The 20,723-nt window shown below is 45.5% G+C and overlaps 1 protein-coding gene across 1 annotated transcript in view; it reads left to right on the top strand.

Moving 5' to 3' along the window:
- The window catches only part of CDHR3 (cadherin related family member 3), a 77,157-nt gene that overhangs the window by 9,619 nt on the left and 46,815 nt on the right, over positions 1–20,723 (top strand). The window contains exons 3-5 of the mRNA XM_027772116.1: positions 3,344–3,441; positions 19,526–19,620; positions 20,235–20,339. Of these exons, the coding sequence (XP_027627917.1) occupies positions 3,344–3,441; positions 19,526–19,620; positions 20,235–20,339 (298 nt within the window). The remainder of the gene's footprint in view (positions 1–3,343; positions 3,442–19,525; positions 19,621–20,234; positions 20,340–20,723) is intronic.

The following is a 20,723-nucleotide window of genomic DNA, read 5'->3' on the forward strand; positions in this document are numbered from 1 at the left end:
TAGCGTAATAGCTATGTCGCTGAACTTCCATGTAGTTGAACATGGTTCAAGTCCCGGATCCAGTGGCTTAAACTCACACCGGGCATGTGTGTGTGTGTGTGTCCAAGATCCTGAGAGGAGAATGGAAGAGAAGGGATTGCGGTATGGCCATCCCCCCTGGGGGGTGATTTCTTGCTTTCTGTTTCTCTGTCTCTCTTTCTGGTGAGTGCACATGCCCTATAGCAAAAGCCTCTTCAAAAAAAAAAAAAAAAACAAAAGAAAAGAAAGAAAAAAAGAAAAGAAAAAAATAGAAAAAGAAAAAAAGAAGGGTCTTTATTTGGAGATAGGGCCTTTCAGCATGCCTGAAAATAATGTCCAACAGTTTACACAGCCCTTCCCTTCCAGGTTTCTCTTGGTCCCCTCCCAGTTCCAGGGAGGAAACTGAGGCTCAGGAACTCCGAGAGGACCATTCTGGAAGGATCAGGGCCAAGGCCTGCAGAAGCGCCCCTCAGTGTTCTGCAGTCATTGACTTTCTCGCCTTACTCTGACTGCTTGAGGGCAGCGTATGCCCTGGGTCTGCTACAGAATAGGGGCCATGTAGGACACAGAGCGCAGGGTGACATCCTAGATCTGGCCCAAGTTCATGGCTTTGGACACATGTATCAACTGCTCACTGCCAAGTCTATCATGTCAGCCAGGTTCTTCCCTGAGCTCCCAACTCAAATACTGCCTCACCAAACATCTCCACTTGCATGTTCAATAGATAGCTCAGACTTGCCAGAAAATGCCCCTCCAAACTAAACTCCCATTTCTCACCACCACCCCTGTCTAAATGTCTTCACCATTTTAATCAATGGCAACTCCATCCTTCTAGTTGCTTGAGCCAGAACCCTGAGGAGTTATCCATGACTCTTCTCTTTTTCACATCCAACATCAAACCCACTAGGAATCTTCCCAGCTTCTGAATGTATCCAGGACCTGACTCCTCCCTAGCCTCCTCTCCACCTCTGCCACCATGGTCCAAGCAACTAGTCATTTCTTTCCTGGATTGCTGCAGTGGCAAGCTAGCTGGCCTCCTAGCTCTGCCCTTGCCTGCTCCAGTATATTTCCAGCCAAAGGGATCGTACTACAATGTCAGGTAAGGCCCAGCCTCTGTGCCCAGTCAGTAGCATATTATAGCCACATGCCAACTGTTGTTCCAGTCCCCAAACTGGTCAGCCTGAACACACACCAGACACATGCACAGGTGGTGGGCTGGAGGACCAGAGGAGGGAGATCATAGTGTGACCAAGTGCTGTGGAAGGTGCTTCTATTTCTCTCCTTCTCTCTTTCTTTCTTGTGAGTGCACGCGCCCTATAGCAAAAAAACCTCTCAAAAAAAAATTTTTTTTTTGACTCATGGGGTCAGTTGGTAGAACACTGCATATGCACCTTGACCCATATGGGGAGGTTCCTGGTGCATGTCCCAGGCCTCCCTGAGTACACTAGGTGCACATGCACGCCCACGATCCAGGTCGGCTGAGGCTCGGGTGGATCCTGGCATGAGAACCCTGTTGGGGATGTCTGTTTCTCTATCTCTTGTGGAATGAATAAATAAACTTAACTGGAAAAAAATCTTGACACAAATATCACCTCTAGTTCACCTTCCATAGCTACTCTATTTAAAATTGTAACACAACTCACAACATTCCCTTCCTTGACTCCGTAACATTTCTTACTCACGTACCCACATTGTACTCATTTTGTTATCCATGTCGTTCCCTCAGACTGCAAGCTCTGTAAGAGCAGGTTTTGCCTGCTTGGTGAGCTGCCATATCCTTGATGTTTACACCAGTGCTGGGACACAGTGAGCGCTCAGTCAATATTTTTTGGAATAAAAGCATGAGCAGTGATAAAAAGTCAACAAAAGCTCAAGTTCAGACATGAGACTGGGGGGGGGGGAATTTGGTTTTGATTCTGTCACTAACTGAAGCAACTTTGTAACTTCTCTGAGTTTCAGTGTCCTCATTTGTAAAGTGCTAATTACACTAAAGAATAATTATGATATCTGGGACCAGCAGTTAGCGTAATAGCTATGTCGCTGAACTTCCATGTAGTTGAACATGGTTCAAGTCCCGGATCCAGTGGCTTAAACTCACACCGGGCATGTGTGTGTGTGTGTGTCCAAGATCCTGAGAGGAGAATGGAAGAGAAGGGATTGCGGTATGGCCATCCCCCCTGGGGGGTGATTTCTTGCTTTCTGTTTCTCTGTCTCTCTTTCTGGTGAGTGCACATGCCCTATAGCAAAAGCCTCTTCAAAAAAAAAAAAAAAACAAAAGAAAAGAAAGAAAAAGAATAATTACGATATCTATTTTACAGGACTACTATAAAGATGAAAGGAGAAAACATATATTGGGTCCTTGGCACAGTGCCCCAAAAAGAGTTACCTTCACCAGTTTCTCTGTTCATGGCAGAGAATGTGCGCATGTGTGCACACACTGGGGGGGGGGAGGGCACCTTGATGGGGTCTAGTCACGCTGCAGTCCCCTTCCTCCAGGCCCTCTCTTGTCAGAAAAAGGGGGCACACACATGCACATCTGGCACGTTTCAGTCTGATTGGGCCGGGGAGGTGAAACTACAGTTGGCCATGTGGCTTCCAGCACTACAGTCCTGTATGCTACCCATTGAGCGCCTGGCTTGGCCAGCGTGGTACTTCTCACATTCTCAGCCATCTCTCAGACAGAGAGACGCTACCGTGAGAATATGGTGGCCACACGCAGCACAGTGCTACCTGGCAGGACTGCCTGCTCCTCCCTCCCGTTCCCAGCCCCCTCCAGAGCTAAGAACTCTGAAGTAGGTGAAACCAATTTTTGGCCCCTTCCTAGAGCCTCTGTAACTCCTCACCTTACTGTGTCCCTGCTTTGTTCCATTATAAGATCCCTCATTTCAGCCACTCATTCTGCTGAGATGCTAAGTGCACTTCAAGAGGCTACTTTAGCTCAGCTTAGGAGGAATCTGTGGACCTTGGAGCAGCCTCCCTCCAGAGGGGGTTTCTGCCTGAGCTGCTTCCCCACTCTATGCCCCTACCAGCTCCTCTGCCCTTGTCCAACAGTATCCCAGGTCACCTCTCCACGGAGAGAGAGTGGAGACAACACTAGCATGGCCAAACCTAGCATTTTATTAATTCCAGAAATGGATCCACTAATGAAAGACGCCCAGTGGCTTTACACAGGGCCTTGATCATTGCTTTCCTCTTTCCCACCGTGCCAATACACTCGGTTGCTCCCTTTGGTTGTGGACAGCTGCCCTGCTGCTGGAATTCCTAGCACTGGATCATTGCTTTATCTAACAACTATGTTTCTAATCCCACTTTGGCGCTGGTATAGGTCTAAACCTCTACATAGTAGAAGGAGCAAACCCTGGAGTCATCTACCAGGTTGAGGCCTTCGATCCTGAAGACACGAGCCAGAACATACCCCTCAGTGTAAGTCTCCTAGTCAAGGCCAAGAGCTGCTTGTCCATGGTGGCTCTGACACAGGAGTCTGGCGTCCTGAGTTTGGCGGGGTGGGTTTGGGCAGTGGCAGCGGGAGGAATACACCATCCATTTCCAAAACAAAGAATAGGGTTTGGGTGGACCAGGGAAGATGGCTCTGGAGACAGACACCCCAGGTTGGTCTTGTGGCTCTGTGTGATCGCAGACAGAGGTCTCAGCTCTTTTCATTTTTTTAAGAACTATTTTATTTTATTAATTATTATTATTTAACTTGACCAGAGAGAGAGAGAGAGAAAAGGAGAGTGAGAAAGCAAGCCACCAGGTCCAAGACTCGAACTGTGGTCAGCCATGTGGGAATCCAGCACCTTAACCACCACACCACCTGCTGGCCCCACAGATAAGTTCTTAACTTCTTTGGACTTCAACATCTATATCTGCAAAATGGGAAGATAATAAAAAACAGCACCTCAGAAGGGGGACTGTATTAAATACATGATGACATATAGCCACTTAGCCTAGTATCTGGCATATCTAAACTATCCATATTTTTTAAATCTAAAAAACAAAAATCCATTTATATTATTCTAAAAGTAAGCATAAAATGTACACTCCAAACCCAGGAATTAGCATATCTTTTTCAAGTTGCTTGGAGTCAAGTTAATTTTTTTTTAAGGAGCCCAGGAATCCTAGGCTATATAGCAGAAGCATGGGTCCTGGACATTGCTTCCCGGTTCCTGGTTCAGCTGGAAACAGCTGATGTTTCTTCTCTCCTTTTTAATCAGTTTTCTTAATAGATGATGACTAGTGCAGCTAACCACTCAGAACCACCAACTCCCAAGTGAGGCCTCTTGGTTTTGGGGGGTCCTGGGTGCCTCAGCTCCTAGCTCTGCCCACCAACATGCTCAGTGCACATACTGCAGTGAGGCAGCCCAGATTGGAGAGAAGAATAAACCTAATCCCACTGACTAACCTTGGAACACACAACGCTCCTGCCAACCTGCCTACCAGAGAAGAGAATGCTTGAAATATGACAGCTGGGGGGCCGGGAGGTGACATGGTGGTTAAAGGTGCTAGATTCCCATATGGCTGACTGTGGTTCAAGTCCTGGACCTGACAGCTTGCTTTCTCGCTTTCCCTTTCTCTCTCTCTCTGGCCAAATTTAAAAAATAGTAATAATAACAACAAATGGAATTAAATAAATAATAATAATTTAAAAAAAGAAATATGACAGTTGGGCAGTTGGTAACAGCAGGAGGCTGTTTCTACTGCTTGCTACATTATTTACAACTTCAACAGGATTTTTCTTTTTGCCTTCTTTTCATTAAAAAAAAAAAAAAATTGCCAGGGGCATGAGTGCTCACCAGAGAGACAGAGAAAGTGAGAACGTGAGAAAGCATCATGCGACCTGGTCACATTGCAATTCCATCTCCTCCATTTGTCCCTCCTTTCTGGATTTTGGTAATGTGTGCACACATACTCCTGTATGCACACACATGCCTGAGTTGTCTTTCATGCCACAGAGTCTGCGACTCTTAACTGCATGGTTGATCACCTGGGATCCAGCCGCCTTAAACATCACGCCACGGGCTGGCCCCAGGATAGCTTTTTCTAAGAGGAGGAAGTGAGCCTTGGGAATAAACTCCAGAATCAATATACAGTTCAATAAGATTGCTGGACTCATCTTAAAGTTAGAAAATAGTGTGCTTTTACTAGAAGATGATCCTTCTGTCCAGAAAATAAAAATGCATTTATTCATTCACTCATTCAAGATTCATCCATATCAATCTCTGTATAAATAAGTGAATAAACATGCAAACACTTAATGGGTGTCTACAATGTGCTAGGACCAATACTAGGTGCAGTCTCACTAATAACCCATTTGTGATATCCGTTAGGAATGTGTTTGCCTGTGAATAACAGAAAATCTAACCATAGTGGTAGACATGGGACTTTTTCCCTCCTATAACAATGAGTCTAGAGGCAGGCAGTCTAGAGCTGGTGTAGCTGCTACCGTCAGGATCAAGGGGTCTGTCTCCCTATGTTTTTGCTCTTCCATACAGAGTATGTTTGTGGTTTTGCCCTCTTTCTAGTTTCATTACTGCAATATGCTTTACCTATACTCCCAGGCAGAATAAAGGAAGAAGGAAGCAGAAAGGCATCCAGGGTAAAAGAGGCAGGTGAGGCCTGTCTATTCTTTTAGGCAAGCAAACTAAAACTCTCCTGGCAGCCCAACCTGGAGGACTTCCACTACTTCTCACTGGCCAGAACTGTGTCCTAGAACCACCACTGCAATGAAAGTGGGAAAAGGGATCCTGGATGGAAATTAGATTAGCAACCCAAAACACAGTGCCTCCTTCATATAGTTTGTTTGTTTTAACATTTACTAATCCGGGGCCAGCAGGTGGCGTGGTGGTGAAGGGTGCTGGCTGACCAAGGCCGACATGGCTGACCAAGTTTCAAGTTCCAGGGCAGCTTGCTGTCTCACTTTCCTTGCCTCTTTCTCTCTCACACTCTGTCTCTCCCTGGACAAATTAAATAAATAAATAAAATAAAATAAAATAATTCTTTAAAAAGAAAAAGAAAATATAATCTACTATGTACCAGGCATTCTACAGGATTAGATACTTAGATGAGTAAGATGCATTTACCTGGGCCAGCTAGTGGCACAGTAGTTAAGGTGGCTGGATCCAACATGGCTGACCATGCAGTTCAAGTCTTGGACTGGGTGGCTTGAAAAACACCAGGTGTGCACTGTGTGCATGCCCCAAATCCCAGGTGAATGGAGGAGATGGGATTGCAGTGTGGCCATCCCCCAAGGGGCATAATCTCTCTTTCTCTTTCTTTGGCAAGTTCACATACCCTTTGGCAAAACTTATGAAAAAAAAGGACACATTTACCTCAAGAAATTTACTGTCTGGATGGGAGTCACTGATGTGTAGGGGATGAAAGTAACATCCTCTCCTTACCTATCACAAGGTTCAAGGATGACACTTAGAATAAAAGATGAATAAGAGAAGCACATAACAAATTCATTTAAGAAAGTCTTACGTGACCCAGGAATCTCAGAAATGAACATCCAAAATCCTAGGGAAAACTGTATGTTTTTATGCTTAGGTTAGATGAAGAATGGTCCGTCATAGGAGTCTGATTGGACAAGAAGGGGACCTGACCTGAAGGTAATGAGCTGGGGAACTTAGCAAGGCTCCTTTGTTCATAATCTCCTCGGCCTTCAGATATAGGGCAGGATACATCTGGAATGAGGATCTTTTGACTTTCAAGCAAGGTAAGTCAGAGAATTCCTCTCTGACTATGCTTCAGGAGAGAAAAGTGGAAAATGGCTAGAATGACCTTCCTGTTTCTGTGGTTTTCTCACTTGCCAAGGTGCCATACTTAGGGAGTCTTGTGTTCTAAGCCCAACACATGCATATATCAGAGAATTAAAACTAACACAATGATTACTGTAACACTTTTACAAGATATAGTACAGGCAAAGTAAAAAGAATCTTAGTTGTGGAGACAAATATTTACTTCTAAATATACATTTTTAATATATCGCTCCAAATGACGCAGCTAGAATAAGGTCATGGCCCCTTTAAAAACACCTCGGGGATCAGGCTGTTACCCTTTCAGAGGAAGGGAAGCAGCCCAGGTGGGAAGCAATTGCAGCAGGTGTTGCTCCCTTTCAAAATATGGAGTGCCATCAAAAGGGTTCTGAGAGCAGCTGCAGGGGATTGGAACCGGATGGCTGGAACTGTGGCTTCTGCAGTGAGTTCGGGGTTGTTTAGGGAGGAGGTACTCAGAGTTGCAGCAGGAAGTGTTAATGAAGCATTTAACACCTGTGCTGGAGCTAGCAGTTGCACAGAAAGTCAACAGCCAGCCTGGAGGAGCAGTGAACATAACCTGGAAGGAAACTTTCTCAGACTAGAAAAAGGTAATAACAGTTTAGGAAGTAACATATTACGGCCTTTGTACCAAGACATTTTATTCTAGGCTCCTGGGACCACTAAATGACATATTTTGCTTTGCAAAAGTAGGAAGAAAATAGGTTAATTTCCTATTTGACCAAGCCTGTGCTTCTCAACCTTGGCTATAAATTGAAGCCACTGGGAGAACTTTAAAAAACATAGATGTCTGGGTCCTAGCCCAAGTCTAATGTGATTGGCCTGGCGTATGGTCAGGGTGTCAGGACTGTAAAGCTTGCAGGTGGTCCAATGGAAAGCCAGCATTGAAAACTCTCCATTAAAACGCTGTCTCCCAGGGACCACCAGATGGCGACGGTTATGTCACTGGACTCCCACTTAGTCGACCGTGGTTCAAGTCCCAGAGACTTAAAACTCATACTAGGGGGCCAGAAGGTGGCATGGTGGCTAAGGGTGCTGGATTCCCATATGGTCAGCCACAGTGCAAATCCCAGACCTCGTGGCTTACTTTCTCATTTTCCCTTTCTCTCTCTCTGTCTGGTCAAATTAAAAAATAATAGTAATAACAAATGGAATTAATAAAAATAAATCATTCTTTTTTTAAAAAAAGTCATCTGGGTGGAGAAGAAGGGATTGTGGCAGGGTCATCTCCTGGAGTGTGATTTCTCGCTTTCAGTCTTTCTGTCTCTCTTGTGAGCACATACACCCTACAGCAAAAAAACTCTGTTAAAAAAAAAAAAGAGAGAGAGAGAGAGACACTGTCTCCCAAATATCTCAAGTTCTTCTCTTGCAGACTCCATGGATCTGGAATCAGTCTGAGAATCTGCATATTTGCCAAATACCCTTGGTGATTCTTCTGTTCAGAAAGGCTGGGAACAGGGGTCTATGAGTATTTCTCAGAGTATGTTCAGGCATGAGAACATATTAGGCTGCTTTTAAAAATGCAGATTCCTAGACTGTGCAGGAGAATGTTGCATGAGAACACAAACTTCCAGGGGCCAGCAAACGGCCTAGTGGTTGGGCTACTGGACTCCCACATGGCTAACACCACCATTCAAGTCTCAGACCTGGCGACTTGCTTTCTCACTTTCTCTCTCTCTCTCTCTCACCTCTCTCTGTCTCTCTCTGGTGAGTGCTTATATCAAATAAATAATAATAAATAAATAAAATAAAATGAATAATTCTTATTTTAAGAGAAGAACTCAAGGGACCTGCAGGTGGCGTGGTGGTTAAAGGCACTGGACTCCCACATGGCCGACCATGGTTTGAGTCCCGGACCTGGCAGCTTGCTCTCTGTCTCTCTCTGTGTCTCTCTCTGGTCAAAATTGAAGAATAACAATAATAAATAAATTTTTAAAAAAATTTTATTTAAACACACACACACACACACACACAAACTCCCAGGTGATTCTGATGTCCATTACACATCAAGAATCGCTGAACTGAACAAACGAGGATGAATTTAATAAAATACCAAAGCACATGCTTAAAGTGACCTAGGCTTAGCTAGTGCCTGTGCTCTTAGCTGGTGGGCTCCACCAGTCACCTTGCTGGTGACAATAAACAGAAAACAAAGGATAAAAGTTAAGTTTTTTTAGGGAGATTTTTGCTATAGGGCGTGTACTCTCGCCAGAGAGACAGAGAAGGACAGAGAGAAAGAAAGCGAGAAATCACCCCCTGGGGGGATGGCCACGCCGCAATCCCTTCTCCTCCATTCTCCTCTCGGGATCTTGGGCAAGCACACACACGCGCCCGGCGTGAGTTTAAGCCACCGGGTCTGGAACTTGAATCACGGTCAACTATATGGGCACCCAGCAACATAGCCATTACACCATCTGCTGGTCCCAAAAGATGAATTTTAAAAATAGCCATAGACACATACTGAAATCCCAATTGCTTTAAAATGAAAAATTCTACAACTCTTATCCAGCTTAATGACGTGAAACTGCATCACCAATCACGTGAAGTAGGGGCTAACTTAGAAACCAATGGTATCTCCTCCTCCTTTTTAACAAAACTTCAAAAGCATATGGTTCAAGGCCAGCAGGTGGCGTGGACTCCCACATGGTCAACAGTGGTTAGAGTCTTGGACCCTGTGGCTTCAAAATCATGCCCAGCATGTGTGCATGCATGCCCAAAATCCCAGGAGGGGAATGGAGGAAAAGGGATTGTGGCATGGCCATCCCCGCTGGGGGGCTGACTTCCCACTTTTCCTCTTTCTGTCTCTCTGGCGCACACATGCACCCTATCGCAAAATAAAAATGTATATAGCTGTACCTTGTTTGTACCAACACTATTAAAATATTGGACCAGTACTGGGGCCAGCAGGTGGCCTGGTGGTTAAAGTGCTGAACTCTCACACAGATAACCATCGTTTGAGTCTGGATCTGGCAGCTTGATTTCTCATTTTCCTTCTCTCTCTCCCTGTCTCTCTCTCTCTCCTTCTCTCCCTCATAAGCACGTGTGCCCTGTAGCAAATTAAATAGTAATAATAATGATAAATAAAATTAAATAAATAAATAATTTTTTGAAAAAATATATTGGACCAGTACTGTCCGACAGAGCCATAATCTGCCAGATATGAGTGCTGCATGTATAATTTTAAATGTTCCAGTCGCCACATCAGAAAGCAAAAACAGGGACCAGCAGATGGTTAGGACGCTGGACTTCCATGTAGTCGACCACAGTTTGAATCCTGGACCTGTCAGCTTCACACTCACACCAGGCACCAAGATTCTGAGAAAAGAATGGAGGAAAAGGGATTGTGGCGTGGTCATCCCCACTGGGGAGCGATTTCTCATTTTCTGTCTCTCTGTTTCTCCGGCAAGTGCATGCACCCTATAGCAAAAGTCTCTATCTCAAAAAAGCAAAAGCAGGGCTCAGGCCAACTGATGGCGCAGTGGTTAAGGTGGCTGGATCCCACATGGCCAGCTGCACAGTTTGAGTCCTAGACCTGGCTGCTTGAAAAACACGCTGGGCATGTTTGTTTATGCCCCAAATCCAAAGAAGAGAATGGAGGAGAAGGGATCTTGGCGTGGCTGATCCCCCTGAAGGGAGCTTTCTCACTTTCCCTATTTCTCTGTTGCTCTTTAGTGAAGGCACACATGCTATGGTAGATTGAAAAAAAAAAAAAAAGTAAAAACTGGGCTGGTTCCATGGTGCAAAAGGAATGTGCTATTCGAGGGAAGCTGATTCCACATGCCATCTGTGGTTTGAATCTCCAGTCTGTCAACTTGAAACACACGGGGTCTGCAGCACAGTGCCCGATATCCAATGGACTGGAGGACTAGAGGAAGGACTGGAGGACTGTGTCGGGACCAGGCTCTATGGGGGGTATTTTTCTCTCTGTCTCTGTCTCTTGTGCATATGCACACACACTCTCTCATAAGCCAAGAACTAGAAAAGTAAAAACAAAACAAAACAATACACAACAAAACAGATGAAGTGAATTCAGGTATGTCCAAAACATCATCACCGTGACAGAGTATAAACATAAAACGAGTAATGATACTTTTACCTTCTTTTTTTCATACCAAGTCTTCAAATGCAGTATTATTTCACACCTATCACTCTCCTCCACTTAGAACAGCCACATTTGAATACTCAATAGTCGCACATACTTGAGGCTATTGGCTTAAGGCTTAGATCTAACATCAGACCCTACTCCCCGGGCACCTTCTGTGCTGTGCAAGGGCTCAGGGTATGTGTCAATCATGAGCTCAGAACAGAAAGAAGAGTGGGCTGATCTGTATGTGAATAATCATATCTGCTGTCATTTCTTCTTAGATACCCCCCTCACCCACCCCTTCACCTGCCGAAGGAGGCTCTGTGAGACCCACTCTCCCCCCACACTCAACCCCCACACTCCCTCCTTCCCCCTCTGCTTGGAAATGGCCACTGTGACTGCAGCAGAGCCTCCTCGGAGACTCTGAGGACGTTAATCAGTTTCGCAGCTGGAGGCAAAGTGATCTAGTGCAGCAATTCCTCCATTAAGGGGCTTTCTCTTGGCCCTTCCATTAAGGAAGGACTTTTGCATAAAATGAAATGTGCTTTGTCTTCACCAGGGCAGACAAAGGACTAAATTAAAAGAGCAATAACCTTGCTACTAGCCGGGCAACTGGGAGGGCAACAGGAAGTAATTCTCTCATTCCTTCTTGCTCAAGGCTCTGGGAAGGGGCAACCAGTTGTGCCTTTTGGTATTTCTGGGAATAAAGCAATGGTCACGTGATCCAGGCCCTTCCATGGGTCCTAGTGATGATGGAATGGGCAGGGATGCTCACTCAGGAGGGCCAGAAATCAGGACCTTGTCCCTCACTCATTGAGGCCAACACCGGGGAGAGAGCAGACTGGAATCCATAACCACCTCCACCATCCTGGACGAGAAACAAGACTTAGGTGGGGAAGAGATCAACGCGAGGTACAACAAAGGGCACGTTACTCAGTCTAGGGGCAGAATCACAAGGGGACCTAATAATGACAGGGGGAGCTTCAGAGGCAGTTTCTGTTCCAGGCATGTGGGGGAGAATTACCAATTTCAGTTCTCCACAAGGGGCTTAAAGATAAGCAATAATTAACAAGGCAGCAGAAGCTAAATGGAATCAGTCAAGACAACTCTTAGATCCCGGTTTAGAAGCTGCAAGGGTCTGAGTGTTGGCCTTGCAATGCTTGAGCTGATAAAATCTTAGCCTGCCATATGGGAGGGGCTGATGGAGTCTTTCACTTCCCTATGGCCACAGCCCTATGTCTGTAAAGACAAAACTTAAGTAATTTTAAAAGAAAAAAAGGCTCAGGAAGGTTATTATTAACACTCATTAGATAAGCAGTAGGTTTCATCTATTGTGAGGAAGGTAAAAGATTAGGTTCTATAACAGCCATTGTGAAGTAAAAGAAGTTAAGGACCGATGTCCCTCAGGTTTACTCAATTAAGATGGACTCCAATGTTAAGTATAATATGGCCACTTTGGTTTTCTTGTGGCTTGGTTATGCTAGCTGGGTGGCGCTTTCCAGGTCCTTCAAGGGACCTTCTCTGTATGGAGAAGGGAATGGAGGCCTTGCCTGGGCCAGTTAACTTCAGTGAGGACTGAGGTCTTCTGACCCAATGTCTGCTCAACCCTTTAGCTTGCTCCAGAAAATTCTGCCATTGATGTTCTGCCTTTCCTGAGTGACAGCACCTTCCCCCCCACACACACACACACACTTCTCCCCAATATTCATTCAGCTCCCCCAGAACCTACTTACTAACTCAGGAGCCATAACCAAATAGTTTAGCAAAAGATGTTGTACTCAAGGTTTTTATTAAAATTCTTATACAAGAACAAAGCAACCATTTCCACTCCAAGTACACAGCCATGACTGTGTTTGTACATGGGGAGAGACACTCTCCAACAGATAAGATCATTATCTTTAAGATTAGGAGGCTTCAACCTGCAGCACAGACCACAGGCTGATTATGAAAAAAGAATGATGGAATGTGAGGGGATCGAAGGCACAGCTTTATTAGTAAACAATTAGATTATTAAAAGCATTTGCATTTATCAACGTGTATCTTCTAAAAAAGATTCAAATACTTGCCTATAATGCACTTAACTCATTTTCATAACAGTAAGAGTTAAGGACTTGGGTGGGGAGTTTTTATTTTTATTTTTTTTTGAAAGAGACTGTGAGCTCATAGGAGAGACAGAAAGTGAGAAATCACCTCTCCTGGGGGGGAAGGGGGATGACCCTGTCATAATCTTTTTTCCTCCATTCTCCTCCTAGGATTTTGGGCACACACGCACACGGGCCCAGCATGAGTTTCAAGCCACCAGGTCTGGGACTCGAACAGCAGTTGGCCATGCAGGAGTCCTGCATCCCAACCAGTACACTACCTGCTGGCCTGGGTGGGAAATTTTTAAATGATACTTTTTCTTTCTCCTAGACACCCTTCCCAGGACCTCCCACCTCTGAACTGGGATGGGGATGGAAATGGGGGGAAAGTGAGAGAGGAATTGAAGCTTTTACAAAAATACTCAGCTTTGGGACCAGCAGATGGTGTGGTGGTTAAAGTGCTGGACACTCCCACATGGCTGACCACGATTTGAGTCCTGGACCTGGTGGCTTGCTTTCTTACTCCTCCCCACCCCCAATCCCGCTCTAGGCCTCTCTCTGATCAAATTAAAATAGGTGACTATATAAATAAAATTAAATAAATAATTATTTTTTTAAAAATTCAGCTTAAACCAAAAAATCTCAAAGGTATGTGCCATCATGTTTGTAACTTGCCACACCCCGCTGGAAGATTAAGTTGTGTGTTGTTGGCATAGGTTTGGTTGTGGTGTCATTGGCATTCTCTGGACTTGGAAAGAAGTGAGGGTCCCTACTTCTCTCTGGAAACTTGATCTAGGGTGGCCCATAAGTTGATCTCTCTGTTCTATGAGGCAGAGGCAGAATTTTCTTTAGGTTTTTGTCAAAGGGGCATGTGCTCACTGGAGAGAGACAGAGAGCAAGAAAGTGAGAATTTACCCTCTGGGGGAGTATGACCACACCATAATCCATTCTCCTTTGGGATTTTGGACATGTATGCACATGCACCTGGCATGATTTTCAAGCCACTGGGTCTGGACCTTGAACTGCAGACAGCCATGTGGGAATCCAATGCCTTAACCATCATGTCACCTGCTGCTCTCTCCCCCAGGCTGAATTCTTGTTGACTGTTTTCAGTGAAAGCCAGAAAACAACCAAAGGCTGCAAAAGCGGCAGGCTGAATCATGGGCCTGTGGCTCTGACGGCAGTGAGGGGGACCAGCCCGAGGCAGCATGTCCCTCCCAGCCCCCTCGGAGCCTGACCTTTCCGGAAACTGGGCCAGCTTCCTCTCACCTTTCTTTCTCCCTCTACCAAAAGCACAATAAAGGGTGAATGGGACAGGAAGGATGGCTTGTTTGTCTTCCCAACTGCAGCTTTTGTGTCTGAGAGCAAACTGTAGCTGCATAGGGGCTGCAAATAGAGAAACCTGGGTGGTGGTAAAGGAATATTCCCAGCGGGAAACCCGAGAGCTTGTCTGACAAGCATTTGTTAACTGAATTGATCTGATTACTCAGGACTTTTCTTAGCCAGTACTGGGGCAGAGAGGGGCTGCAGTTGCTTTTTATTCTATTTAATTTCTGTTTTCCAAGAATGAATATCAAGGGAGCAGCTTTGATTAAACATGCCTTTAAAAAGGGGGAGAGAATGCCAGGTTTTACAGAAAGCCTTACTGAGTTGCTGGCAAATGGCCACATGACACAATATTTTTAGTCTGTGGATATTATCTCCTTTTCTAAGCACAAAACTGCTATTCCCATTAACACAGCTCATAGGTTCAAGGAAAAAAGAAATTAGCTTGGTGCTAAAAGAAAAAAATATGTATTAAGATTTCAGGAAACCAGTCTCTTAATACAAAAAACCTTTAAAAAAAATTCTCATATCTCTTGTTCTAGAGTTCTCTACACCCTGCAGTGGGTTCTCTTTTTAATTTTTTTTCCTTTTCCATACAAGTTGTTGAGACTGTAGACCAAAATGGAGATTTCACTGCCAAGTCTAGTACTACCACACTCATTTAAAAAAGATGTTTGGCATGATTTTTGTTGTTATTGCTTTTTTTTTAAGATTATCTTTAAAATTTTTATTTTGCTTATATGGCATATACACTCACAGTAGGGAGACTGGGGATAGGGACACCCCCCAGGAGAGATGACCACACTCAATCCCTTCTCCTCCTTTCTCCCCTTAGGCATGAAGGCACATGCACCTGGTATATTTTTCAAGTCGCTGGGTGTGGGACTTGAACCTCACAATTGGGTCACATGTGGAAGTTCAACTACCAGGCCACTGGCTATTTTGAGATTCTCTAAGGTGGGAATGATGGTCTCATTTAGATGGGACATGAGCAAGAAGGAAAAGCCCAATATTTAGTAGTCAACAAAAAAATGTTTTAAAAGAATTACTGTGGGACCAGCAGTTAGCATAATGGCTATGTCGCTGGACTCCCATGTAGTCGACCACGGTTCAAGTCCCGGACCTGGTGGCTTGAAACTCACACCGGGTGCATGTGTATGCATGCCCAAGATCCCAAGAGAAGAATAGAGGAGATGGAATTGCGGTGTGGCTATCCCATCTGGGGGGATGGGGTGATTTCTCGCTTTCTGTCTCTCTGTCTCTCTGTCTCTCTCTGTCTGTCTGGCGAGTGCATGTGCCCTATAGCAAAAACCTCTCCAAAAAATAAATAATAATAATTACTGTATTTTACTTTATTTATTTACTTATTTATTTTAATTTGACCAGAGAGGGACAGAGCAAGAGAGAGACAGAGAGAGAGAGGGAAAGTGAGAAAGCAAGCTGCCAAGTCCAGGACTCAAACCACAGTCAGCTATGTGGCAGTCCAGCACTCTTAACCACCACACCACCTGTCAGCCCCAAGATTCAGAAAATATTTATCGAGCATATATTCTGTGCTGGTCCAATATATACCGGGGACATTACAGTGGATAAAATGAAGCCATTTTCCCTCATGGATCTTAACATTCTTCTGGGCCAGAAAATGTAGTTAACATTTATCAAGGGCGTACCAAGTGCCAGACACTGCTCCACTACTTTAGATGATAATGCCATAGGACATGCCCTATTATGATTATTACTCTTTGCACAACTCACATGTGTGGAAAATTGTGGAACCAGGATTCAAATCCAGACAGTCTAGCTCCAGAATCACCAAACATTACTCCATAGTTCATGACTCCTAAATTCCAGAGGGGTCCAAAAGTCCACTTTGTCTGTTTCTATTATAGCCTATATTTTTCCATCTTAAAGTATCTATCCCACAGGGGCGAGCAAGTGGTGTGGTGGTTAAGGGCGCTGGACTCCCACATGGCAGACCGTGGTTCTAGTCCTGGACCTGGCAGCTTGCTTTCTCTCTCTCTCTCTCTCGCTTTCTCTCTCTCTCTCGCTCTCTCTCTCTCTTGCTCTGTCCCTCTCTGGTCAAGTTAAAATAAATAAATAAGTAAAGTTAAATAAGATAATTCTTTTTTTTTTAAAAAAAAGTGTCTCTCCCACATCTTTGTCTGTTTTCCAGTTAACCATAAGTTTTTGGAGGGCCAGGGCTGTCCATCATCTCTATATCCCAGGGCCTTACACTACTTAAGACCAACAAGAACTGGGGACCTATCTCTTAGAACATTTCAAAACGCATGTGGAAAGACATCTTGATTCAGGTGCACAGAGTAAATGCCCCCCATAAGTCTCTCAAACCCTATCATTCTAACACCTCCAGGTTTGGCCTCTGATTTATGGATAGATGAGGCTTTTCTGTGGGAAAGGCTCTGCTCAAAGACATAAAACTATCAGGGCCGGTAGGTGGCATGGTGGTTAAGGCGCTGGACTCCCATATGGCCAGCCATTATTCAAGTCTTGGATCTTGCAGCTTGAAAATCACGCCAAGCATATGTATGTGCATGCCTAAATTCTGAAAAGAGAACAGAGAAGGGACTGTGGTATAGCCATACCCCCCAGTGGGTTGGGGGACATTCTCACTTTCCCTCTCTCTTACTTGCCCAATAGCAAAGTAAAAAAAAAAAAAAAAAAAAAAAGCACAGGGCTAGGCTGTATGCAGGCAGCTACAGGCCTAGGCCTAGGCAACTACTGCTTTGGCAGTGAACTGGAGAGCTGGTGGGGGACTTGGGCTTTAAACATCATGCCTTGGAGTGTTGTCAAGGTGCTTAATACTATTTGGGGGGCTGGTAGGATGTTCCTTGGCATTGTCCAAATATCCTCTCTTAAAAATAGACATAAAATGCCTAAATGACCGGCAAATGACTTAGTAAAATAAATTCCTACAGTAGAAGGCTGTGCTTCATTAACAAACCAGGCTATAAAATAAGATTTAAGAAGATGGGGAAATGCTCAAGATATAAATGAGTAAAATGAGGTATTGTAATTTGGATTAGAACATCATTTCAACTTTTGGAAGGTATATGTTCACACAAAAAAATCAAAATGATGACTGTTAACTGGTGACTTAGATTTAGTTGTTTATTCTTTTGTCTTTCTCAATTTTTGTATTAAAAAATGTTCATTACAACTGGAAAAACATTATTAAATAATAAACAGAAAGTAAACACTTTAAAAAATGGTTTAAAAACCTTATATTGGCCACAAAGGAGACCTCTAATGTATTTTCTGTGCACTCTCTCTTCCTTCACTGGGAGCTCAGCAGTGATCACAACACAACAAGTCGCTGGGTTGGAAACCTTGGCTGTTGTTTCCTTTGATGCTAGACTTCAGGGGCTGTGGCTCTGGTTACAGAATCTCTACTGATTATCTGATCCAGAGATCTAAGGCCCTGAGGACAGATCATCCCTCATCCTAGCAGGAAATAATGAAGCCTTCTAACCTTAAAGCCCTTTGGAACAAATGGATATAAACATGTAAGTCTCTAGGCTTACTGGAGCCCCTCGTATTTTACAGTGTGCATCTCACTGAATCCTCACAATAAAATGAAGGAGCAATTGGTGGCATCATCTTTATATAGGCAAGAAAGGGGCTTATCCCAGATCTTGGGTGAAGACTAAGACTTGAACTCAGCTCTTCTGATCCAGGGCCTTCCCCGGCCTCCTTGACTCCACCGTGGCAGCTAGGAAGCAACCTTACTAGCACCTTGGGTGGCACAGGCATGTTCTCTTGTGGGCTGGTTCTTAGTGGGCTGTACAAAATAAGCCTGTGAGTTCCCATCAGACCTGGTGGTTCTGGGCCAGGTTATCTTCAAGAGAGCTGAGATGAGCTAGGAACCAAGGGACAAAGACTCACAACTACCCAGAAATGTGGGAAGGACTTTACCAGTGGCTAAAACCTGGGATAAGATTTGAAAATAGCTCTTCTACATCCATGAATAAATTCCAACCTGACCCTAGCTCTGCTACTTTTCATTTTCCCCCTCTTACTTGTCTCTTCCCCTTGTTCCTTCCATATAAATAAAATGCAATAAATAATTCTTAAAAATAAAGTGGGGGTTAAAGCCCAGACATAGAGCCAAAGCTAGAAGTTCTCTAGAAGCAGAAGTGAGAACATAGTCGCAGGGGTAGGAGATCGGACTCAGAAGCCAAACCTTTCTGGACAAGGATTATGCTTTCTCTAATTAAAACAGGATCTAGTGACCAGCTTTTCAGGGTGTGAGAAGGGCCAGCTACTCAGACCAATAGATCCAGAACCTTCTTTTTCTTTTATTTATTTATTTTTTTGAGAGGTTTTCGCTATAGGGCGCGTGCGCTCACCAGACAGACAGAGAGAGACATAGAGACTGAAAGCGAGAAATCACCCCCCCAAGGGGGATGGTCACGCCGCAATCCCTTCTCCTCCATTCTCCCTTCTCCATTCTCCTCTCGGGATCTTGGGCACGCACACGCACGCGCCCGGTGTGAGTTTTAAGCCACCGGGTCTGGGACACGAACCACGGTTGACTACGTGGGAGTCCAGCAACATAGCCATTACGCTAACTGCTGGTTGATTTAAGGGTCATTCAGGGGCCGGCAGGTGGAGTAGTGGTTAAGTTGCTGGATTCCCACATAGCTAACCACAGTTTGAGTTCCGGACCTGGTGGCTTGCTTCCTCACTCTCCCTTTCTCTCTCTCTGCTCAGAGTTAAAAATAATAACAACAAATAAAATAATTAATTCTTAAAAAAAATAAAAGAGCCATTCAGTTTGAGAACTGCTCCTGTGACCCTCATCCTAATGCATCAAGAATATTCCATGGGGCCCAGTGATAGTGCATACTGCCAAGACTCTGCTCTGTAGGCTGGGAACACAATGAGAAGCCTGGGTTTGATTCCTGGTCTAACCTAAAGGCTGGGCATGATAGCATGCACCTGTAATCCCAGTGACTTGGGGCAGGAGGCAGTCAGCTAGGCGGCATAGTGAGACTCCGTCTAAAAGAGAGCTGGGCATGGGAGCGCGTCTGCAGGCGTAACCGGAAGGTTGAGGTCGGAGCAAACCTGGTAAGACCCAGTCTTAAATAATAATGATAATAATAATACTAAGGAAACGGTCCATGGGCAAGGAATATAGCATGGGAACTGAACAAACACACCCTCAGGGGAGGGGGAGTGTACAGGCCTGCTGACTCCATCACACCATTCCTCTTGTTTTGCAGTATTTCCTGATTTCTCCCCCAAGCAGCTTCACAATGTCTCCTAACGGTACGCTCTTCTCCACAACCGAACTGGACTTTGAAGCAGGACCCACCAGGTAGCCTGACCAGTGACCTTGTTTGAAGTTCCGCTTACCTGAGTTAAAGACAAGCACCATGGTGCAATCTGAGGGGGCAGAGACCGAGGGTCTGCTGCCTGGCTGTACGAGCAGGGGCAGCGAACCCTGGAGAGGAGGATGAGGGCGGTGACTCAGAGGGCCTCTTTCCCACCCCAAAGCTGCCTCTCGGGACAGCCAGAACACAGATGTGGCCAGGGTGCGGACTGTCAGCAGCCCTGTCCAGCGGCCCATCCCAGCTCCGGCACATGGGCGCGCACGCCGCCAGGTGGGCGCGCACGCCCGAAGGGAGGCCAGGCGCGAGGACAACGCGCAGGCCTCAGGGTGACGCTGCGCCGCTCGGGGCTCTGGTTTCCCTGTGAGCAAGCAGAGGCGGTGAGGCACCGGGAGGTGGAGTGCACGTAGCTGGCAGCAGCAGGCTGGCCAGCGTGGTGGCCTTGATTTTAGCAGCAGGGTGCGCAGTGGGGAGGGGCGTGGAGATGGGGAGAGGGGGCACGTGATACCTCCCCCTCCCTGCCCCCAGCCCGAGCTACCTATACCGTTTGAGGTGGGGCCAGCACAGCTTGATTCTCGCTCTTGGGATGCTCCCCTGACAGTTTCCACCTCACCATGGAAGTGAGGGACAGCGGGGGTCTCCAAGCCTCCACGGTGCTCCAAGTGAACGTTGTGAACCTCAACGACGAGACCCCGCGTTTTACCAGGTAGGCCTGAGCACAGGCAGCGCCTCCGCAGCAGAGCCTCCCCCGATGCTTAAAGGATGATCTGGGGAGAGACGGGAGGGAGGAGATCCGCAGTGTCCTTTGTCTGGGCCTCTGGACTTGGGTGTTCCACCTCTGCACCCCACCTGCCCTTCAAAGGCATCGTAGACCTACATAGTGGAAGCCCCCTCCCTATTCGATGCCCTGGTGCAGCTTGCCACTGCCATTGTGCATGTGTAGATATTAATATAAGGCAGGCACTTTTCAATTGTGATTTTTTAAAGAATTATTTAAGTTACTATTATTTTTTAATTTGCTAGAGAGCACATGCACTCACTAGAGAGAGACAAAGAGAGAGAGAAAATGAAAAAAACAAGCGTCCTGTCT

Source organism: Tupaia chinensis, unplaced genomic scaffold (assembly GCF_000334495.1).
Source record: "Tupaia chinensis unplaced genomic scaffold, TupChi_1.0 Scaffold000255_1, whole genome shotgun sequence".
NCBI lineage: Eukaryota > Metazoa > Chordata > Mammalia > Scandentia > Tupaiidae > Tupaia > Tupaia belangeri.